The sequence below is a fragment of the Theropithecus gelada genome, chromosome 5, assembly GCF_003255815.1.
Source record: "Theropithecus gelada isolate Dixy chromosome 5, Tgel_1.0, whole genome shotgun sequence".
Taxonomy (NCBI): domain Eukaryota; kingdom Metazoa; phylum Chordata; class Mammalia; order Primates; family Cercopithecidae; genus Theropithecus; species Theropithecus gelada.
The window spans coordinates 103,604,259-103,629,822 of record NC_037672.1 but is presented as its reverse complement, the minus strand read 5'-3'; the positions used below and the strand labels follow the sequence as shown (position 1 = coordinate 103,629,822).

Below are 25,564 nucleotides of genomic sequence, written 5' to 3'. Positions count from 1 at the left end.
CCTGTAGACCTACTATATTTGATCTGTAGATGATAGGTTGGAAGTTAATTTGTGCTGTGGTAATATGAGGCTTTTCCCTCCTCTCCTGCTTCCCATTACTTCCTGGATTCCTTAACCAAGCTAAACCAAGTTTTAAGATATTGTGGTGATCATTGGTAGCCTTTACCTTTTCCTAGTCTCTTTGTTCATTCAGGCTATGAGAACAAAATACCAAAGACTGGGTGGCTTAACAATAGAAACTTATTTCTCACAGTTCTGGAGACTAAGTCCAAGATAAAGGCTCTGGTAAGAGCCCACTTCATAGTTCATAGATGGCCATCTTTATGCTATGTCCTCATGTGGAAGAAGGGGCAAGGAAGCTCTCTCAGGTCCATTTTATAAGGTACTAATTCTATTCGTGACAAGTCTCCCCTCATGACCTCATCACCCCCAAAGGCCCTCCCTCCTAATATCATTACCTTGGGGTTAAGATTTTAACATATGAATTTGGGGAAGACACAAATATTCAGACCGTGGCAACCTTCTCTCTTTAGCCCTGTCTCCTTCCCTGCTTTGCTCAAGCTCTTCGTATAGCCTTTGTTCTCAGGCACCTGAGATTATCCTTCTACAAATATGTGTTCAAAAGAGTCAAAATAACTTCATAAGACACTGTAAACCAATTCAGCATATGTGTTGTCCTGTATTAAACTTCTCTAGCTCTAGATAGTATCTGTCTAGTTCTTCAGATTAATATGATACTTTTAGAACTTCTAAACCTGTCATAGGTCTTTTTACCTGTTGTAAAATTTATTAGACCTCTTTAGACCTTAAGGATTTAGATAAAGAATGAGAAGTGAATATCCTTTATCAGCTTCAAGTATGCAAGGAATTCTTTCTTGATCTTGTTATACCTATAAGCACTGGCTATGGTTAAACTTGGCTTTCTTCCTGACATTTTTCTTGCCTTGCTTGTCAGCAAATGTTTTAGTCTGTAGGTTTATATCAGATTATAAGGAAATAGTTTATATATTAATGCAACTTGAACATGCTGGACATCATATAAAAGTTGGGAGTAACAGTGGAAAGTCTTCTACATAACTCTGATTTGTTAAGCGATAAAAGATTACTTCAAAAGACTCATGAACTAAAAACTCCTGTTGAGTCCTTATTCTCATAGCTTTTCATAAGTTTTGTGCAGTAAAAAACAAAGTAGGAGTTGTAGTGAAGAGGGCCTTAATACACCTAATCTAGACATTGGTTTTCTTGGTTTTTTTAACATGTTTACTAGAAATATTATGTGGTAAAATATAAGCAGTTTTTAAAAAAGAGAGAGGGAGCTTATTTCCAATTTCCAGGAAAAACTGCAGAGTCATCATCTGTATCTTGTGATCTCTGGCACTCACATTTGTGACCTGACACAGGATGAAAGTTATCTTGTCTCAGTATGTGTTATTCTACATACCCACCCTGTACTCCACAGCCCACCATTTAATTACTCCTTACCACAGGAATGTCTGTGGCTGAATAAGAAACTAACCATAGTTGCCCTCCCATTTGACCCACAGAGGTTGGAACTTGACTGTGATCCATCACAGTCCTAACTGTGTTTTGAATCTCAGTTTTTATTGTATACATTCTTTTCAGAGTATAGTGTGCTTTGTGTAATATGACCAGTGGCTTGGACACAGTGTGGGTTTACTGGTCTCAGTTGTCTAGTGTAAACAGAAGCCGATAAATGATTGTTGCAGAAATTCAGTTCCCGAACGTTACAGATCAAAAGAAAATGTACCACAAGACTTATTAGGGCTCCTGATACAAAATGGTATTAGATGACAGAATTTTATCAGAAGAGCCTTGTCCTCTCACATGAGCCAGTGTATGTTTTTAAGAATAAGGATTGTTTTCAAGCAAACTTTTCTATCATAGTTCGCTTTTCAAAAAAATTTTCACATAGCCATTTCTGGAAGAACTTGTTTAAAAGTAGAAACTATTGGCCAGGTGTGGTGGCTCATGCCTGTAATCCCAGCACTTTGGGAGGCCAAGGCGGGCAGATCACCTGAGGTCAGTAGTTCGAGACCAGCCTGGCCAACATGGTGAAACCCTGTCTCTACTAAAAATACAAAAATTAGCTAGGCATGGTGGCACACACCTGTAATCCCAGCTACTGGGGAGGCTGAGGCAGGAGAATTGTTTGAGCCCAGGAGGCAGAGGTTGCAGTGAGCCGAGGTCATTGCCAGTGCACTCTAGCTTGGCTGACAAAGCGAGACTTTGTCTAAAAAAAGAAATAAAAGTGGAAACTATTATTAAACACTAATCTATAAATCTATAGGAAGATCCTAATCGCCATATTCACAAACACTAAGTCACTAACATAATTTTAAAAAATTAAAACATAATATAAAAGAAAACTTTTTAACCTAGAGTTCATCATGAATTTCAGGAGGTTTTTGAACTAATTGAAATTATATGTGAAGTGTTCCACATAAATGCCATTTTTGAGACATAATATTCATACTCTTTATCTGATTGCCAAATGGTTTGTGGCCCAGTAAACATTAAGAGTCACTGGTAAAAAAAAAAAAAACCACTGCTCCATCATAAAGAATTCACCATGAACACCATAAAGCCCTATCTTAAATTCCATTTGGGGACAAGTTTGCATTTTACATTTGAATCTATGCATTTGCAAAGTGTTGTAAATTTCTCTCCTATAAAAGGAGTAATTAAGGAAAGGGTAATGGAAGAAAAGAGGAAAGAAGGAAACCATCTTGTACTAGGGATCTACCTATGAATCAGGTATACACACACACACACACACACACACACACACACTCACAGAAGCACAGGCATACCTCAAAGATACTGCAAATTCAGTTCCAGACCAACCCAATGAGGCGAATATGGCAATAAAATGCATCACACAATTTTTTTTACTCCCAGTGCATATAAAAGTTATGTTTACACTATCCTGTAGTCTAGTAAGTATGCAATAGCATTATGTCTAAATTAAGTACATACCTTAATCAAAAAATGCTTTATTGCTTAAAAAAAGAAATGCTAACAACCATCCGAGCCCTCTGTAAATCATAATCTTTTCCCTGGTGCAAGGTCTTGCCTCTACGTTGATAGCTACTGACTGATGGTTGCTGAAGGTTGCTTAAGGGCAATGGTGGCTAAAGATTGAGGTGGCTGTGGCAATTTCTTAAAATAAAACAACAATGAAATTTGCCATATCAATTGACTCTTCATGAAAGATTTCTCTGTAGCATGCAGTGCTATTTAACAGCATTTTACTCACAGTAGAACTTCTTCCCAAATCAAATCAATACTCTTCAATCCTGCTGTTGCTTTATCAAATAAATTTATGTAATAAATGCTTTGTTGTCAAAAATGATACAGCATCTTCACCAGGAGTAGATTCTATCTCAAGAACACAGTTTTTTTGTCATTCATAAGCAGCAACCCCTCATCCATCCAAGTTTTATCATGAGATTGCAGCAATTCAGCCATATCTGAGGCTCTGCTTCTAATTCTAGTTCTTTTACTATTTCCACCACATCTGCAATTTCTACCTCCACTGAAGTCTTGAGCTCCTCAAAGTCATCCATGAGGGTTGGAATCAACTTCTTCCAAACTCCATTTCATGTTGATATTGTGACCTCCCATGAGTTACAAATGTTTTGAAAGACATCTAGAATGGTGGATTATTTCCAGAGGATTTCCATTTATTTTGCCCAGATCCATCAGAGGAGTCACTATCTATAGCACCTACAGCCTTACAAAATGTATTTCTTAAAGAATAAGACCTGAAAGGTGAAATGACTCCTTCATCCATGGATTGCAAAATGTGTTAGAATGCATGAAGACAACATTCATCTCCATGTATGTTCTCCATCAGAGTTCTTGGGTGACCAGGTGCGTTGTCAGTGAGCAATAATATTTTGAAAGGAATCTTTTTTTCTGAGCAGTAGGTCACAACAAAGAACTTAAAATATTCAGTAACCATGCTGCAAACAGGTGTGCTGTCATCTGGACTTTGTTGTTCCATTTATAGAACACAGGCAGAGTAGATTTAGCATAATTCTTAAGTGCCCTAGGATTTTGGAATGGTCAGTGAGTGTTAGGTTCAATTGAAAGTCACCATCTACATTAGCACCTAAGAGGAGAGTCAGCCTATCTTTTGAAGCTTTGAAACCAGGCATTGATCTCTTATCTGTAGTTATGGAAGCCCTAGATGGCATCTTCTTCCAATCAAAGGCTGCTTCATTTGCACTGAAAATGTGTTTAGTGTCATCAGCAATCTTAGCTAGATCTTCTGGATAACTGCAGTTTATCCATTAGTACCTATTGCTTTACCTTACACTTTTAGTTATGGAGACAGCTTCTTTTCTTAAACCTCATGAACCAACGTCTGCTAGCTTCCAACTTTTCTTCTGCAGCTTCCTCATCTCTCACAGCCTTCACAGAATTGGAGAGCTAAGGCCTGGCTCTGCAGATGGTGATTAAGAGAATGGTGTGACTGGGTTGATCTCCTATCCAGACCACAAAAACTTTCCCTGTATGAGTAAGAAGGCATTTTGCTTTCTTGTCGTTTGGTGTTCACTGGAGTAGCACCTTTAATTTCATTTAAGAATGTTTCCTTTGCGTTCACAACTTGGCTGTTTGGCACAAGATGCCCAGCTTTTGGGCTGTCTTGGCTATCAACATGCCTTCCTCACTAATCTTAATCATTTCTAGATTTTTTTTATTTAAAGTGAAAGTTATGTGACTCTTCCTTTCATTTGAACACCAAAGGCCATTGTGAGGTTATTAATTGGCCTAATTTTAATATTTTTAATATTTTTGTGTCTCAGGGAATAGGGAGGCTTAAGGAGAAGGAGAGAAACAGAGGAATGGCTATTCAGTGGAGTAGTCAAAACACATACAACATTTATTCACTAAGTTTGCCGTCTTATATAGGTATGGCTCGTGTTGCCCAAAATAATTAGAGTAGCAGCGTCTGAGATCACTTATCACAGATCATAACAGATATCATAATGAAAAAGTTTCAAATATTCCAATGATTACTAAAATGGAACTTAGAGGTACAAAGTGAGCACATTGCTATTGTAAAAAATGGTACCAATAGACTTGCTTGACACAGGATTGCCACAACCCTTCAATTGGTTAAAAATGCAATAATTGTGACATGCACTATAGCAAAGCACAATAAAATGAGGTGTTCCTATATATATAATTTTTCCAACCACCCTTTAAGTATACTGTTTAACTGAATTATTATTACACATTTAACAGGTAACAAAACTAAGGCCAAAAAGGCTAAGAAACTTGGCCAGGAGCCCACAGCTAACAAATGGCAGAGTAGTGATTCAGACCCAGGGCTGTCTGTCTACAGAGTTCCTATACTTTCCTCCAAACCACCCAGCCTGTTTATTTGAAGTAGTATTTTCTCCTTCTTGACTAATGGCAAGATATTAGATGAAAAATTGTTATTTGGCTTATTATTCTGTTAACTAGGTCTAAGATTATCTCCATCTTTACTACACAACTGTTTTCACTCAGGTCGCTGATATCTTGTGCCTGACTTATTGAAAGACTTACTGCGGCTCCCCACTGTTCCTGCCTGCAGCTTCCCATCCCTCTGTTCCGCCCTACACTAGACTGAGCTTTTTGAAATGTAAATGTGATAGTTGCCAAAATACCTATGACTAGTTGCTAAAGTATCTATGACTTTACATTGCCTTCAAAATGAAGTTCGAATCCTAATCATGTTTTATAAGGCTCTCTTCTGGTCTGTGTTCCAAGATCCTTCCTTGCCGCTGCTCCCTCACCCTCTTAGGTTTCAGCCATAATTACCTACTTGTAGTTCCTTATATTCTTTTGTTTTTCTCCTCATTTGGAGCATTCTTCCCACTTCTGTTCACCTAGCTAACTCCCATGTGTTTTGAAATGCTGTTTACATAGCATTTCTTCGTGGAAGTTTTCCTTAACAATTCAAGTCTGGAACTAAGTACCACTCTTAAATCCTCATAGAAAATCTTTTACTTAGTTTACATATAGAGAGCAACTTTACGTATGCATTAGATAAATCTCATGCTTCCTTCAGAGAAATACAGCACCCTGTGAGGGCACAAAGCTTAGAAAGGAAAGGATGGGCAACTTTTCGGGCTCCACTTACCCCCTTTTTCAGGCTTTCTCATGCAAGACACAATTTGAACAACCATAAATGATGACTCTAGGTAGCATTTATTAAATGGTATTGTAATCACTTGTTTACTTATTCATATCCCCATCTAGCTCATTGAGGAGAGAGACTATATTGCATTCATTGTTATATCCCCAGCCCCTAACATGGTGCCTTTCGAATAGAAAGCACTCAATAAATATTTGATAGCCAAATTGATTAAGTTAATGAACAAACACATGAAAATAATAGTTTGCAGTAGACTACACTTTTGCACAAGTTTCTCTAAAGAGGACGGCAAAAGAAAAAATACTAGCATCAAGTACTAGTTTAATTCAAGACAATAAACATTAAATGCCTACAAATGGAAACTGTTGTGAGGAAAGAGAAATGAAAAAGATGCAGTCCCTTGCTCTCATAAAATTTTCAGTCTTGTTAGGAAGATTAAACGTGTATACAAATGATTAAAATTGAAGGCAGAATGCAACATTGTGACATGTGCTATATTAGATTTATAATTAAAGTTCTGGAATTTACTGAGAAGGAAGAAATTTCATCTAAGTAAGTGAGGAATTCTGAAAGCTTTATGGAGAGGGTGATAATAGACCTAGACCTTCAACTATGGGTAGGATTTCAGTAATACCAAGTGTTGGGAAGGGCCACAGTCAGGAGGGAGTATTTCAGGCAAAGGAAACAGCACAGTAGCATTGGAAAGCACAGGGCTTCTTTGAAGAGCAGTTTGGCTGCACATAAAGCTGGAAAGATGGAGAATCTGAGTATAATAGAGGACCTTGAGTACTATGTTAAAGAGTTTTCATTTTAGCAGTCGGGAGCTATTAAAGGTTTTTAGAAAAGGAAAGTAACACACTATCAGCTGTATTTTGGAAAGTCATTTGGAAAATAACTTTTGTATTTGTATTAAGTTTTGCCAAAATTTAAGCGTCTTCCCTTTCTTTTGCCCTTGATCCCAATTAAACAAATTTTAAAACACCAAGGAACAGAGATTATCCCTAATATTCCCAGTCTATCTCAATGCTAGATTCTTACCTTTACGTTGACCCTCTCTCTCAAGCTTTCAGTCTCTCACCATCTAAATAGTTGGTAGTCCTCAGAGTGAACAAAGCTCACAAGACTGTGAGGAAGAGACAACAGAAGGGTTTGCCTAAGACTCATAGCCAAAGCTCTGTGACTTTCAAAATAAGACTGGGGAAATAATCCACTGCTGTTACTATGTGTTTCAAGACACCTGGTCACTTTCTTTCCTTACTTTCTTTGTAACACTAAAGAACAATCTTCTCTTCTTGTTAACCTTTCATGTAAATATAAGTTAATGTATATATTTGTGTTAGGAGTAAGCAAGTATGTGTGTAATGAATTTGTCTTTCTTGAAATGCAAAGGGATGTTAGACTTAACTATTATCAAAATGAAACTTCCAAAAAAAAATTTTAAATAGTACACATTGTCTTTACTAACTATGGTAAGCAAACTATTTCTTGGAAGGGATCCATGGATTTTGACTTACTTTGCTTAAGGACAATAACTGTAGTAAGGAAGAAATCTCTATATGAATCTGACTGAAGTCTCAGGATTTTCTGAGAACCTTCCATAATGTTACCACCAGTCAGCAGAAAACTGGGTGAGGAAAACCTAGAAGCATTAGGACCACTTAGGAACTAATCCAACAATAATTGGGCTCTAAAATGAAGTAGAAGAAGAATGAAAAAAAAAAAAAAAAGAAAGAAAGGAATGGATGCAAGACAAGTCCTAAATTGACACAGCTTTGTACCTAATTAAATGTGGAGACAAAGGAGTTTTAAAATATGTGTGTATCTATCTATATCTGTCTATATTTAATATAAAGAGAGAGAGAGACAGATATAAGACCTAGGCTGGGAGTGGTGGCTTACACCTGTAATCCTAGTACTACGGGAGACTAAGGAGGAAGGATCACTCCAAGAGTTTGATACCAGCCTGGGCAACAAAGCGAGACCTTGTTTCTACAAAAATAAAAAGTAATTAAAAAAGACCTTAAAGTCTCCAAGTTGGGTGTTTGGGGAGGTTGCTGAGACTGTTACCAGAGATAGAGAAGAGAAGAATAACGTAGGTTTGGAAAGAATGTGATTAATTTTGGACATACTGAAATTGAAGTGCTAATGGTGCATCACTGGAAAAATTATCAGCTGAGCATTTGGAGATTCAGACTAGAATTCTAAGAAGACTTATACTAGATGTGTATTGAATCCTCCCACTTATGTAATAAACAGTATTCTACAGAACATGAAAAAAAGGTGTAGAGTTTCATTTTCCATAATTACCATAATTATGGTATAATTTTCCATACTTTCCATAATTACCTTTAAAAGCTTATAAATGAATTATTCTAGAAAGAAAGACAAATTCCAGGTGATAACCTCAATAAGAGATTGTTAAAAAGGCCCTTAAAAGATATATTAATAACTTGTATTTGTTTCAAGAAACCATAAAAATTCACTGTCTCCATTATAAATTAGCTTATAAATAAGAAAAAAATAAGTGCAAGTGATTGGTAGAAGAAATTAAAGAAAATGAGATCAAAGTGAAGTAGAAGAGAAAGGAAAGGAAAATACCATTTTGACATGTGAGAAGAAAAAATCATATATATGTGCGTGTATATATATATAACTGGACTTTCAACAAACCAAACTATGGAGTATAAGTTGTATTGACTTATACTCATGCTAAGATGTTATGCACCGTAGGAAAAATATTTATTTGTCTTGACATTTCTATTTAAAACCTACACTTTAAAAATTTTAAATTATCTTTCTTACCTTTAATCCTTATGAGATTTTGTTAGAATTACATATGAAAGTAAAATAGGAGAGGAAAAGAAGGAAAATTTATAATTGTTCATGAAGATATCCATTTATCCTTTTTTTTCCCACCCACGCTTCTATTGAGTGATCCATTAAAAATTGCCAAACTCATTGAGAAAAAAGGAACTAAGAAAGCACGGGGCTTCTTTGAACAGAGCAATTTTAGCTGCAGACAAAGGTGGGAACATATGGAGAGTCTGATTATGATAGCACAGAGCCTAAGAGTAGAAAGTAAAACTTTCACTGCATCCTCTTTAAACTCTTCTATCTACTTCTCTTCCTTAACTGTGGAAATGAAGTGAGGATATTGTCTATCATGTGTGGATATAGATGATATGTTACATATAGTAACATATGTCACAAGCATTTATTTCTATATTTAAAAACATCACAGTTTTTGTATATGTTTTTGTGTAGATGTCTTTTAAAAGATACCATTTTAAAAAATTATCTTGCCTGTTCAACTCATACAAGAGTTGGGTGAAGACCCTATTAGTAAAGGATAAAAGCAACTAGCATTTGACCCTTACCAGAACCAGTCAGATTCCTTAATAATTTGCTCTAAAATCCTTTCCGTCTCCTCCACTGGAAGTAAAACAGCTTAACCAGTCCCTAGCATAGTGCCTGACACACAGTAGATGCTCAGAAAGTATTCGTTGAATGAATGAATCAGTTATTCAACATATATTAGAGCAAATACTATGTACTAGTAGTCACTGTTCTAGGCATTGGAGAAACAGTAACAAGTAAAATTAAGTTCCTACTCTCATGGAACTTACAATATTTGGGAGAGACCATCAATAAACATACATACATATATATAGTTTTGAGATAGATAGATAGATTTTATATATATATATATATATATATATATATATATATATATATATATATATATAGTGTTTATAAATGCTCAAGGTTAACATGAGGGAGAAGAGTGTTGATGGCTTCTTTTCTTTATAGAGTGATTAGTGGAGCTCTTATTCTGAGATGGAAAGCCACTAGAAGATGTGGAACAAAGGGTGTTATATCATCCAATTCATATTTTAAGAGAATCATTCTTTTGATGATTGTCATGTAGAGAAAGATTATACTGGGCAAGGATAGAAGTAGTCAAGAAGTTCTTGCAGTAATCTAAGTAAGAGATGATGGTGGTTTGGACTAGGAGATGAGATTAGAGAGGTTGATGATGGGGAGTTGGGGAATGGTTTGCAGATTTGCAGATCATGTAGGACCTCATGGACTATGGAAAAGACTGGAATCTATTCTGAATAAAACTACAGGCCATTAAAATGCTTTGTGACAGGTTATGCGAAATGTCTGACTTATATTTTAAAAGAATCCCTCACATTGTGTGAGCATTAGACCATAGGGGAAAGAGTGGAAGCAGGGGAGACCAGTTGATAGGTTGTTACGATAATCTAGGTAAGAAATAACCATCACTTGAGCTATTACAATATTAGTACAGGCAGTGAGAAGTGATCAGATTCTGAATATGTTTCTAAAGTTACAGGATACATTGGTAAAGAAAAAAAGAAACACATCCAGGTTTATTAGTTAAATAACTAGAAGACTGAAATTGCCATTTCCTGAGATAAGGAATACTTCAGGAGAGGATTGGGTAGAGGAGGGTAGGAATCAAGTGTTCCCCTTTGAAAATATTAAGCTTGTGAAGCCTACTAGATATCAAAGTGTCTAATAGATGTTGAGGAAGCAGATTCATGAGTTTAAATTCCAGGGAAGATAGTAAAGACAAATTTGCAATCATCAGTGTATAGATAGGACTTAAATCTGTGGGACTAAATGAAATCATTTAGGGGAGGAATGTAGATAGGGAAGAGGTCAGAGGACTAAGCAATGGGGCACAAAGTCAAAAAGATAAGAAAAATCCACCAAGGGAGATGAGAAGGCACAGCTAGTGAAGTAGTAGAACCAGGAGGGATTGGTGTACTGAAAGGTAATGGAAGAAAGTTTTGAAGAAAGGAGGGCATGATCAAATGTGTCATATGATGCTGATAGGCCAAGTCAGATTCAGAATGAGTTTTAAAAGTTGGATTTGACAATGTGGAGATTGCTGCCAGTCTTAATAAGAGTATTTTGGGGGAGTGGTAGAGACAAAAGTTTGGGGAGAATTTGAGAGAGAATAGACTTCTTGCAAAGAAATGAAAAGAGATAGCACAAACCATTAGATTAAAAGAGTCTTAAAAGATGTCTGTCAGTCACAATGCATGGCCCTTGTGTAGATCCTGACTCAACTAAACAAATTTAATTATGGATGAACAGATGGACAGACAAAGAGAGGGAGGGGAAGAGAGAGAGAGGACGTTTATGAGTTATGAGCTAATTCGAAATTTGAACACTTACTGAATATTTGATTATATTGTACAAGAAGAGTATTATTGGGGCTTTTTTCTAGGTGTGATAGTACTGTGGGTATATATTTTTTAAATCCTGTTATTTCAATGATACATGTTTATGTATGAAATGATAAAATATCTGGGTTTGCATCGAAACAGTACAAAGGTGGGAAGAGGGGAGGGCATGGAAGGAATAAATGATACAATTTGGCTACAAGTTACAATTGTTGAAGCTGCTCATTATACCTTTCTTGTCTATATTTATATATTTTTTTACTTTTTTTAAATTAAAAAGGTACAGAGAAAGAATGGGAAGACATGAAATAGAGATAGCAACTTTGGGTAACAGGAAATTAAAACATGAAATACATTGAGTTAGCACACTCTAGATATTTATATATCTCCTTATGTAACGCAAACTATAAAAATATTTTTTAAGATAAAAATCCTTACACTATCAAATTTCCTAACCTCAAATATTGCTTCCAAGAAAAATAGAAACAAGTTGGTTAAAAGTTTATTAGAACACTTTTTGTGAACAATACTGAAGAATACTATCAGTATGGGTTGAAAATAACCCAGATACCATTGTAGTTATCTGTAAAATAAACATGGATGAGAAAGCTGGACCATGTAATGGCTATTCTTCTAGACTCTCCCACTTTTAAAAAATGCATAATTAGCATTTTCTCATATATAACACACTAATATGCTGGAATTACCTGTTCTTCTCCTTCTTTGTCACAAGTACCTATGGTAGGGTATAAAATGATTACTAACCTGTGCATTCTCCTTCTTGGCTTTGCTCTGCTGCTGGTTTTATTTCTGTGAGTGAAATTACAAAATACAGCAACCACTGCCTAATTGTTATTAGATACTATTACTATAAAAACGAGTTTTATACCTTATATAATACTATTAAGAAAATAAACTTCAATGAATTAAAATGATCTGAATATGGAAGACTAGCAGGACACAAAATATTTATCTTAGTATGGGGGACCACAATAAGGACTGAAACAAAAAGTGACATTCAAAATTGTATTTGGTTATATAATCAAGGGAAGAAATCAGTGGAGTGTTAAGAGAGATCATTCCCACCTCTTTCCTACTAATCCCTGCCATAGTTCTTATGTTTCTCATTGAGATCACTAAGATGGACAGTTCTACTGATTAAAAACTGTATTAATGAGCTCAGAAATTTCTTAATTGGAACAAGACAGCACTTCACTTATATTTATTCCAAGGCCACACTGTACTGTAGATTGAGAAATCACCCCATATTCTGTTTTTCATCTCAAATATGCTTATCTGCCTTGTCTAGCCAAGCTCTTAGAAATATGCACCTAATTTGTGTGAAGCGTCAGCCTAGCCATGGTCACACAGTGCCAGCAATATTGAATATGTGCCATATTCTCAGCATTCCAGAGGGTCAAGAGGAGGCATAAGACTAATAGCATCTGCCTCACATCCATAAGATAAAGAAAAGCAAATTACTTCGGCTGCTTATTATAGGATAATTGCCAGTTTCTTTATTCAGTACCATGCTCAACCGAAAGTAAAATTTTCATACCCCAAATGTAGGATTATTTGGAGGGAAAGGAATGGGCAGATAAAATGGGAGAGAGAAAAGACTTCTCTGTTTGAGCTTTGTCAGGGTCTTAGTTAGTCCATGCCAATTGTCCAGTCTCCAGTATCAACTTCAGACTCATATCAGGTAACCTATTGTCCTGCCATGTGTTCCTCCCTAAATCTTCCAGAACCCCAAAGCTTTCTTAGTTTCCTACTGCTACCATGAGTTCTTCCCAAACCTGTGTCCTAGAAAGCCCAATGAGAGACATGATTCTGATCCACATACCTCATGAATCTTACCTATCATCAGCTTTTAATTTTTTGGCCTTAGTTCACCCACACTACTCTGTGGCTGCTTAACAATCCCTTTTCTTCACTTATTCTGCTGCTAGCACAACTTAACTTTCTCCAGGCAAACATGCCGGTCTCTTAATCCAAGTTCAGATGCAAGATAAAAAGAGAAAACAAGATAGAGTGGCACCCACAGGAGCCTTCCACATTCAGATACTGCTGTATTAAGGTGTGCCTAACCACACCCTAGAAATGAATTCCAGCACCAGATCCTAAAAACCAGAGGAATGGTGAAAATACAAAAGCTTTGGACCCTCTCCACTTGGAGGGCTGTCCACAAAAATGAGGTCTGGAAGTCCCCAGATCCTGTGCCAGCAGATAGCATATCTGGCCCCCTCACGTGGAATGTTGCTATATAGATCTCAGCTAGTTGTGCAGTTTGAAGAACTCCATTCTCTCTACATGGGATGTGGCCCTATAGTGGGCCTTAGTGGCGACCCACGAGTTTTTATGTTATTTTCATTATTAATCAGTTGAAGATATTTTCTAATTTTCATTGTGAATTCTTTGACCTGTAACATTTAGAGGCATATTGCTTAATTTAGAAAGAGTTAGAGATTTTTCTAGTCACCTTTTTGTTACTGATTTCCAGCATAATTTTTACTGTCATCAAAGAACATAATCTGAATAATTTTAATCCTTTAAAAATCTGAGAGTTGCTTTTTTGAATTGGTCAATTTTGGAAATGTTTCATGTGTACTTAACAAGAATTCTATTCTGAAGGTATTGGGCGTTAGTGTTCTGTATTTGTTCCTTATGTAGATTTGTTAATTGCATTGTTCAAATATTGCATCTTACTGGTTGTTTTCTGGTTATTTCACCTAACATCATGGTGGATTTGTCTGTTTTGCCATTCAGTGCTATCACACTTTTATATTCTGAGTCTTTGTTATTGAATGCTTGCAAATTTAGAATTGTCATATCTTTTCAGCAAATTGAATTTTTTATCACTATGAAATCTCCCTTTTTGTCTGTAATAATCTGTTTCACATTAAATTCTACTATGTCTGATAAAGTTTGGCCCTCACAAATTTCAGCCCTACAAACACAGCAGCCTTTTCTAGTGCAAAGTGACTTGCTCTCCACATATACCTATAGGAATTGCAGTTTGAGGTCCCAGACAAACCTGACCTGCAAATGAATCCCGTTATCTAATTAAATGACTCTCAATGCTAGTTACACATTAGAATCACCTGGGAAAGGGGGACCCTTTTAAAAACAACTGATGTCAGAGCTCTGCCCCAAGAAACTCTTATTTATTACTAGTCTGGAACAAACCTGGGTATTGCTGTTTACCCAGCAATTTAGTAAAAGCACCCAGATGATTTTGCTGACTTTATAACCACTGGTTCAGTTTGATATCCTGCCACCTCCACCAAGGATGTTGCTCAGTAAGTCTAGATTTGTAATTTCTGGGTGGAGTCTGCACTCTGTGGAGTATACAGTCAAAAGCCCTGCCAGATGAAAAATGAAAGGTGGAAGAAACCCTATACCCTAGATGCCTGGTTCTCCCCTGCCCCACTGTGTATCTCCTCCACGTATGATGTGACTTTTTTCACACTGTGGAAATCTACCCCAGCACATCCACAGCCTTTTCTTTCCTCCCTAACCTATCAAGCTACAGCCACAAAGAATACTGTCTGATAAGTATCGCAATTGTGGCCATCACATCTGGATTCTCATTCCCTTTAAGTCAATAATGAAAGAGAAATAGAAGGAAAGATGAAAGAAACCAGCCCCTGTTAAATTCAGAAACTCTGCTTATTACTCTGTTACTCTGGACTGCTAAGATCCCTAAACTTCTGCTTTTTTTTTTTTTTTTTTTTTTTTTGGAGACAGCCTCTCCCTCTGTGGCCCAGGCTGGAGTGCAGTGGCGCGATCTCGGCTCACTGCAAGCTCCGCCTCCCGGGTTCACGCCATTCTCCTGCCTCAGCCTCCCGAGTAGCTGGGACTACAGGCACCTGCCACCTCACCCGGCTAGTTTTTTTGTATTTTTTAGTAGAGACGGGGTTTCACCGTGTTAGCCAGGATCGTCTCAATCTCCTGACCTCGTGATCCGCCCGTCTCGGCCTCCCAAAGTGCTGGGATTACAGGCTTGAGCCACCGCTCTCGGCCAACTTCTGCTTTTATGCTACCTATGCTACTTCGTATTGTCTATTACTATCTCCCCCACTGAACTCTAAGCACTCCAAAAACTGGAACAGTGCCTAGTACCTACTTAGTAGGTGCTCAGTGAAATGCTTGATAAATGAATGACCAAGTAACTGAACAAAGAAATGTTTCCATAGCAGTAGAAAAGATGCAGTCATGGTTTCACTGCCAGGGGCCAGTATTTAACATGGATAATTGAAAACAGCAGAGGATCAGAGGAGCAGAACTCATAATCTTATGTAAAAACTCAACAGTTGCTCTTTTTCTTAAACACAGCCTGCTTCTTTTCAAGGCATCTAAACATTTGCTATCTCCTTGCACTCCATTTCTACTCTTCTTAGACCTCCAACACAGCAGCAACCTGATTGTTGCAAAGTGCTCTGTTCTGCCTGCTTTGTCTTTACCATTTTCCAGCTCAGTAGCAGCCTAGTTGTTAGGGACTTCGTTACAATAACAGAACTCTTTTCTAGCTCTACAGCATAGTTTAACGGAGATTAGTTGAATGTACAGTCCTTTCTTACTCATTTTCTGATTTCCACAGGGTTTTGAAAGAACTGAAAGTTAAGACTGCTTATCCACAAGGCTTTTTCAGTAATGTTATGTTTATCTTAGAATTCTGGCCTAAATGGTAATTGAATTGTGCATGTAGGAGAATGCAGCCAAGATGTTTCAGTAATCATATGGTACCAGGGACTGTTCTGCCTGCACATGACTCGGGCAGATGAATCAGCTGCTTGCTTTCTTAAGGACTGGGGTTCAAAGAGAAGTAAGAACAGGATGAAGACCAGCTCACACTGGCTCACTTGACACCTTTTGAAATACAGGAGCACTGTTTCTCTTCAACATTAGTTGCTATCAAAGATTCCCATCTGGTAGCTCTAAGAGAGGATAGGATGTGAAATATAAACAGCTGTTTGAATCTCTGTGGAGCCACTGCAGAGAATCACAGAGAAGATAAGTAGGGTCAGCAGTACTAAGACCCATTTATGTGAGTTGTTTTGGAGATTGTGAAGATCCCAGTCCAGCGTTATTTTTCCCACCTACTGACCGAGAACTTTATCCTTTTGGCTTAAGGCAGTATTATTCAAAAAATTGTTCATGGGCCACCTGCTTTAGAATCATCTACGCGTGCTTATTTAAAACTATCTATCCCTGAACCCCAGATCAATAGAGCAGAATCTCTGGGAGTGAGGCCTTGAACTTGTCCTGGCCAAACCACTCAGCCCATTCTTTTGAACCCTAAAGTTTAGATTGCTGCCTTGAGACCTTACTAAGTATTAAGCTTCAAATAGCGCCAAGAAGCAACAACACTGTGAGCAGCTTAGTCGTTTTTGTTGAAAGATCTAAGATCAGGTTTTAGTAGAGAGAGTAATTGAAGAGAACTTGAGGACACAAATACTCAATGAGGAGGAACAGGACACTACCAAAGAGAAGGAACAGAGATAAAATAGCCAAAGAGCCAAAGAAAAACTTCTTTACTTCATGATTTTGCCCTGGGTTTTATGATCATTTGGCATAGTTTACTTCAATCCAGCAAACATATATTGAGCCCCTACCATGTGCCAGGTACCAGGAAGAAAACAAAATAGAAGGAAGCTCTTAAGTGGATAATTTAAATAAATGAGGTAAGGCCAAAGATTGAGATTCATACAAGAAACTTCAGGAGCTGAGAAGCAGGGACCCTAATGGCAACTTAGCTCCTAGAGAAGGAAGTGCCTGAGCAGGAAAATGAATAGAAGTCAGGTAGGTTTGAGGTTATGTGTGGGGGTTACTATTGAGGAGGAGCTAAAGAGGGGACAGGAATTGATGGGAAATGGAGCAAGTGCCCAACATTGGACAATCTGCCCAGGAAAAGGTCTGAACATAAAGCAGTATGCTATATTGGGATTGACATGCAGTTCAGGGCTGCTTTATCATGAAGTGCAAAGAATGAGAAAACGCAATCGATGATCCTGAACAGGTAGATTTGAGCTAAGTCAGATATGTATATGTCTTGATAACTTTTACAAAGTCCTCTTGTGCTAGAATCTAGAAGGCTTCCTGGATCTGTCCTTCAAATTCATTCCAGGTTTGGGAACTCAAAATGTTAGTTGTGATTGCTCCAAAAACATGTTACAACTGGTTTATGGGCCCTCTATGGGACATTGAAGTGGACTATAATATCAAAATTTTTTCAATGTAAATTTGAGCTTGTTTTGACTATTACTGGAAGAATACCTAAAAATAATAACATTAATGACCTCTGGAGAGGGAGGACTGGGAACAGAAGTGGAACGAGTTTGCTTCTCATTGTATACCCTTTTCTACTGAATTTGAATTGTTTACCATGTATATTTATCACATATTCAAAAAAATCATAAAAGAGAACAAAAGAGACATTTATTCCATAAGATAAAGATATTGTTAGCATATAAAAGAGTAATTTAATTTATAATAACCAAGTTGACAACTTATTATACAGTGGTGACAGCAATCATAACATTAAAATAATTTTGTCTTTCAAATTCTGAGAAAAACATGAGGTTGGAGATATCTTCTGTATATCCTCTAAACATTTTGCCTCTTTTTTTTTTTCCAGTTTGCAGCTCACCTTGTGAAGATGAAATATCCAAGAATCTGTATTCTAGATGGTGGCATTAATAAAATCAAGCCAACAGGCCTCCTCACTGTCCCATCTCCTCAAATATGAAGAACCAAGAGTGTGACTGCCAAAAGTCAGCGTGGCATCAGCACCAACAGCACAGTTCTTCATATCCATGCCACTCTCAGACAAAACTAGATGTCTAGATTGTTGCATTTCCATAAAGTTTGTCATGAGACATTTTTAAAAATCTCATAACCCACATGTTCAGCTATCTACACAAGAAACTTGACTGTACATGTATTGCTGAAAGAATTTTTCTTAACAGTGAAATCTGATCATATATTTTTACTACACTGCCACATAAAGCCCAAGAAATTCAGCTGATGAGACAGATTTAGCATTATCAAGAAATCCCAGTTGCCCTGAAAAAGCTGTCCTCCATTGTACCGAACAGACAGTCCTGTTGATTGTATTATTTAGAAACATACACTGAATGTGGGCTAAAATCATCATCTTTCCCTGATAATGAAAATTGAGAAACTATTCACAATGCATTCCTTATAAATAAATGCTACATTTAGTAACTCATTTCACCCAAACAAGGGTGTGTGTGTGTAGGGGAAGTGAAGTTTATCCCATTGCAGAAAGTGGTAATATTTACTCCCAGAAAAATGACATTTAGAAACCATTCATATTTGATAGAATATTTGGTCAGTTCCTGTAGCAAAGAAGAATGGCTTCAACAAATTTTCTAGTTTCTTTATCACATGAAATTCTGTACAGTCAGTCTAGGGCTAGTATACTGGTTTCCTGATCATTAAGAACTCATTATCTTCTCTCATTGCTTTACCAACCTCAATACGTGTCATCATCTCATGGATGAAAATAGCTCCTCAGCTTCTATCATCACATCTGTTATCTAGAAGGAAGAGAATGAGGGAAGGAGGGAGGGGATGAAGAGAAAAAAAGGAATGAAAGAAGGAGGGAGGAAAGACAGAAAGAAAGGAAAAGAAGCAAAGCATGCTCCTTCCCATTAAGGTCATAAACCAGAAGTTGCACACACTACCTCTGCTTACATATCATTGGCCAGAACTTAGGTACATGGCCACACCTAGCTTAAAGGAAAACTGGAAGTATAGTCTTTGGGTAGTTGATCATTTCCCCAGCTAAAAAAATTCTTATTACTGTGTGGGAAGAGTACATATTGAGGTACAGCTAGCAACCTCTGCCTCTGCCACATTGTTTTTAAAATGAGTATTATATTTCATTAAATCTAAGACATCTCACAATTTTAGGTACCACAAAGAAAAAAATGAAGCCAAATGAATTGTGACACATTGTCAATTAAAAGACACATTCCCTGGGAGGCCGAGGTCAGGAGTTTGACCAACATGGGGAAACTCTGTCTCTACTAAAAATATAAAAATCAGCCGGGCATAGTGGCATGTGTCTGTGATCCCAGCTACTCAGGAGAGGCAGGAGAATCACTTGAACCCGAGAGGTGGAGATTGCAGTGAGCCGAGATAGGGCCACTGTACTCCAGCCTGGGCAACAGTGAGACTCCATCTCAAAAAAAAAAAAAAGATACGTTCCCATTTCAGAAACCTGAAAAAAGATGCATCTTATAATTATTGAAATATAGCATATCCTTTAACTATCTTCAATTTTGTTTTAACTAAAAAGTCTTCATTAATCTATAACAATATTCCACTCCAATGTTAAGACTGCCTAGGCAGAACATTTCAATAAGAGCCTCAATTCAGCTTTCTGGGCCATGGTTTTGTTGTTGCTGCTATTGTTTATTTTAGTTTTTCTTCTTTGCATCTACTTTTTAAATTGAGATATACTTTACTTACCATAAAATTCATCCTTTTAAAATGTACAATTCAGTAGTTTTTAGTGTATTCACAAAGTTGTGCAATCACTATTATCCAGAATACTTTCATTGTATGCAATTGTCTACCTGATCAGGCATTCCACATTAACCCCTCCCAAGGTCTTTAATAAATGTTTGTATATGGAGTGAGGGGTCCAGGTTCATTCTTGCATATAAGTATCCTGTTGTCCCAGGACCCATGCTGTTTTGTTTGTTTTATTCAATTTATTTGGTCATTCACCAAATATGTTTTGAATACCTACTATGTCTAAGACACTAATCCATAGTTATTTCATTTATGATCCTTACCTAGTTTACAAATAAAAAAATAGGAGAAATAATGAGAACAAATATTTACCAAGATTTCCCTAACATTGTTTTTGGGCCATATCTATCCTCTTCAGAGAAATATTAAATCCTCCTGTCCTGGCAATTACTATTCTTTTCCTTCAATCTTTAATGACTTATCTGAGTTCATAATCAGAATGCAGCATTGATGATCATTCTGACTCTTAACATTGCCTTACTGAGAAAGCAGAGAAGAGAGGGATGGAGGGGCAGTGATTTGAGTTGAATATGGTGATAGGTAGTAGGAGAGGATGAAGACCTTGTGAGGAGAGCTATGTAAAAAGATAATAGTAGCAACCGTCTGTCATGATTTTGCATTTGATCTTTCTTAAAACTTGACAATTTAGGCTTATTCCAAGAAATCGAAGTTTTTTAAGCATGAAAATTATAATATTTAATATTCTCAACAGGAAAGTAAGAAAGAGCATACTATCACTGCCATGTTTATACACAAGGCATGTCATTTCATGGTGGATGATACCAACAAAGTTGACCTCAACAACTATTTGTTAGATTAAATATATATAACCCAGGATTTATTTGAGCTCCCTTTTAATAAATTATTGATTTCTACACGATTAGTATCAGCACTGTTTCTGGGACTACCTGGAATGCCATAACTACAACCACCAGCCCACACAGATACACATACACACACACACACAAACTCACACAAGCACACATTAACGCTTGATAATCCATCAACAACAATGTACCTCCTCCAGTCTTCTCTGGCTTCCCCATGCTGCATTAAGAGTCTCGAATCTACCAAAGCATTCCATTCATACTTCTAATAATAGATTTATTACATCATTTTGCAATTGTTGTTTATATTTAGGCCTCTATTAAAATATGAGCTCCTTAAGATCAGGAGCTATAATTTATACCTCTTACTGCCTTCAGCAACCCACCACATTGGATATGCTCAATTAATATAAAATTGAATCTCTATCAATTTTAGAATCTATTTGAAGGGAGAAAAGTAAAAATAACCTGTGGTAGTTTTTTTCAACTGCCAAACTTACCTGGTACCTGATAGTATAGAAATAAATTGAAATCTCAATTCATGGAGTGAAAAAAAGGATCTCTAAGGTCCCATCCAGCTCTAAAATCTGAAAATTCTAGAAGTTGGAGCAGATAACTTCAAAATAGTTGCATCCTCTTCAAAATACAGAAATGTTAGATTCAAAAAGCATATTAAAAATAACTAATGCTTAACCAAGTTGGAGAGAAAGAAATTTCTTGATGTCAGAAATGAAAAGGACCTAAAAGGCACAGCTTTTAGGCCCGTGGGATATCTAGTATCAATATAAGCCCTAGGAACTCGGGTTTTGGAATGCATATAGGAATAGAAGACATAGCTTTGGACCTTCTGGGTGGGAGTTCTAAGTAAGACCTCTTTATGACGTGACAGTCTCAAGGAACTCTGCTCCATGAAATGATGAGACATAACTTCCCGCCAAATCAGGGAAGCTACAGAGAAGATTGTCATTGGGCTGGTTATTCTCGATGAAGAAAGAAAAATCTATTATAGACAGATGGAGTTGTTCAGTGGAAAGTCTGCGGTAAGTTCCTGATTTAGAACAGGCTTTAGTGCACTTTAAAAGGAAAACAATGAACTATATAAAACTTCTAGAGGACACAGTGGTGCCGGATATTTGTTCGATTCCTGTGCTGTCCTCCTCCAAATAGTTACCAAAAGATACTCCTTTGGGAATTAGTATCGAAAGGATTGCATAGCATCTCAAAAGAATCTTACTCACTTTGGGAGGCCAAGGTGGGCAGATCATGAGGTCAGGAAATCGAGACCATCCTGGCTAACACTGTGAAATCCCATCTCTACTAAAAATACAAAAAATTAGCCAGGCGTGGTGGTGGGCGCCTGTAGTCCCAGCTACTCGGGAGGCTGAGGCATGAACCCGGGAGGCGGAGCTTGCAGTGAGCCGAGAACGCGCCACTGCACTCCAGCCTGGGTGACAGAGCGACACTCCATCTCAAAAAAAAAAAAAAAAATATCTTACTCAGTAGTCTCATTTAATAAAATCCACTACAAGGAGAGAAGACTGCTGACTTGAGTAGACAGACAGGATTAGCAGATATTTCATTCTATCAGTTGTAACCAGTAATCCCATTGTTATACATGCTGGCCCTAAATATAGCTATTATTAACCAAAGAATGCATTTTTCTTGATAAATGTTGATTAAATCAGAGTAGAAGCAAAATGTAATATTTATGATCGATTTTAGTTTGGATGTTCAATGTCAAGACCAAATACTCTTCACAGCTACCAACTTCAATTTTATGTGGAAAACTAATGGTGAAGAGTTTCAAACTTAAACCGACACTTGACATTTAACAGGATATGTAATTGCTCACACACAACCTTTAGGTTTTGTAATCCAGTTTTATCTCATACAATATTAGAAACAGTACACATTGTAAATAGCTATTTTAAAAGTTAGCCATATTTTATAAAGTCACGTGTATTTATATCTTTTCTGAGTAATTTTCTTGTTAATGCCTTATGATAGGTGCTTGTAACATGAAAACTAAACTTGGATCTTGGCATATTCAGTGTTCTATAGATAGACTGTGATATGCATAGCTTCTACTGTGACTTTCAGGCCTAATGTCTCCTCTTAGGTTGTTATTCTTTAATATCCTTTCTCATTCCTTTCAGAGGGCATTCCTTTTAGTTTGCATTGTCTACAGCATTTCAATAATACTGTTCTATTCTAATAATACTGATCTGTTCTAATAAACAGTTCTAAATACTGTTCTAATTGGTACCAAAGTACTGTCTTGCCAACATTTCTAGATACTAATCCCTTGGGTGGTGGGGGTAAAACATTGTTCTATCTTGGCCTACGACTAATCTTGGAGCTATAAAAAATACATTTAAAGCATTAGATCAGATTCTAAATATTGCTTCCTGCCATGCTAAAAGATTCAACTTTTACTCTCATTATATATGGATGTGACTTAAGAAACAGTACATGGCCTACCATTTTTTAACTAATGTGATCACTAGCATTAAAACCTAAGATAATCCTTGCAAAAGAGACTTAATTTTCTCATTAACCTGGAAACCTATTCTTATTCTGTTATTAATTTTTTCTCAATTATATTAGCATATTTTCAGTCCTATAGAGTAGAATGATTTAGTATTCTAAGTCCTGCATTGCTCTGGAACTGGCTCCAGTAGCTTGAAAGAGCTGAATGTTCTCATCTCTTCTCAACTCCGTGGTCAGTGATCTCAGATTAGTAGCTTATAATCAACCACGTAAAGGGTATTTACACCATAGAAATAGGCAAATATTCCAAATCAGGCTCCTTTTTAAAAATTTTATTTATTTTTGAGAGCCAGTCAATAACATTTACTAGTGCATCATTGATTTAATCATCCTAGGGTCATTATATTTTCTGTAGATTATAAATTATGAAAGTAAAGGGAATGTTAAAGATTATTCAATCCAAATGTCATTGTTCAAAACAATAAGAAAAGTGAAAAGATTTTGCAAAGATCACATAGCTAGTAAAAGGCAGATTCAAAATTGCAATTCTGCTTTTCTGATTCCTTGCCTATTTTTCTGCTCATCATATACAGATAGAGAAAGTAAAAGACAACAATTTCAGTTCATTACGTATTTATTGCAGACCAACTTTGGGTCAGTCACTGTATTATATGATATGTGGGGTACAAAAATGAAGCACTGAAAATGTCAATTAAACTGACTACTGACACTTACTTGGAAACGCCACTTAATATCAGCCCTTAGAGGATGGCACTCTCACCTCCTCACCCTCTTTACACTTTCAAAAAAAATAATGCATTTGAGCATTCTGCTCTGAGGGGAGAATCACTATTTTCAGGAACTCTTACTATGTGTTACCTTTCACCTTCAAGACAACCTTCCTCAGAAACACATCCCTGGTAGAGAAACACATTGTCTCTGTCTACAGTACAGTCCTTGATATACAGGATCAAAGATGGCTTTTAACCTTTGCTTTCTATGTCTTAGCCAGGGACCAGGCTTGAAGAATAAGAAAGGTCCTCTTATCAGTTTCCTAGTCATGTTTGGAAAGTCAAGGTGGGGGAGTAGGGGATAGCTAGTTTCTGGATCCATTAATCACAAAAGAGAAGAAATAGAGGTCATTTAAGTCATTTGCTAACTTTAAAATATAGTTTTATGCTCTGAGGTAAACTATCCTGATAATTTATTATTTGCCAGATAGCATATATTTTCTAAAATTATCTTTAAGACCATTAATAATTCCATATACCATGCATTCATAGCCACAGACTCCATATAAGGTCATTAAGGATTTGAAAGGCATGTGAGAAACAGAGCTACTGGATTGAGGCCAGATGGCACAGACGGTAGTTCGCAAAGTGATGTGCAACCAAGAAGGGAATCATATTATTGTTGAATAAGTAGGATTTACATAAATGAGGATTTTTTTAAATCTCTGAACATATTATATTGTCATTAATTACATATGGCAGTATAAGACGACAGGATAAAACATCTGTCTAAATGTAATGCCTAGTGTGACCATTTTAACTCCCTACTCTGAACTTGTTTCCTATTTTCAAAAATCTCAGAATCAGCTCCCATCCCACACTGCCCTAGTATGACTGTGCTCTTGAGAGGCCTTCCTGAGATGCCTTCTGATGAAGACCTACCCTGAGCAACTGGCACAGACAGGTAGAAGCCATTTCCAGGGATTTATCCATTTACCTCTGTAGCAAAAAATATATGTATATCACAAATATTGACTCAGAGGTAAGAGGTTAGTTTGAATTGTTTCTCAAATTACTCAGATAGAGGTAATAGGCATTAAAAATTTTTTTAACCCTACTTTGGGTTACGACAACTCAATGACTATACAATCCTCTAAATAATGGTTTATCTATGTTTAGTTTGTAATAGGATTTTTTTTCATATTAACTACTGTCAGGTAGTCATTTAGATTTCTGCCACGATTTGGTACCTAAAAAGAAGCATGGGAAGAGTGTTTTCCTGGTAATGAAGAAACTTTAAAATATACCCCCCTTTTTAAAAAATTAACTAACATGAATCCAAACAGATTAAGTCTAACAGCATCCCAGGTAATAGAGAAGGACTAGACTAGTTCATATTTCAAAAGTAAATATACCTACAGAGATTTATAATTATTTTTTAAAAACAAAAATAGATTGAAGCCTCTATCATGACTGATGCTTTACTAATATTTTACAAAACGCACTGGACAGGAAATGTGCTGATGAGCCATTTAAGCCCATATCCCAAAATACGTTTAC

At 36.7% G+C, this 25,564-nt stretch overlaps 1 protein-coding gene across 4 annotated transcripts in view; it reads left to right on the top strand.

Moving 5' to 3' along the window:
* Positions 1 to 19,006, top strand: part of TBCK (TBC1 domain containing kinase) — a 233,478-nt gene extending 214,472 nt beyond the window's left edge. For all 4 annotated transcript variants that reach the window (XM_025384912.1, XM_025384916.1, XM_025384915.1 and 1 more), the window contains one exon: positions 18,029 to 19,006. In XM_025384912.1, the coding sequence (XP_025240697.1) occupies positions 18,029 to 18,139 (111 nt within the window). In that variant the 3' untranslated portion in view covers positions 18,140 to 19,006. The remainder of the gene's footprint in view (positions 1 to 18,028) is intronic.
* Positions 19,007 to 25,564: the final 6,558 nt, after the last annotated feature.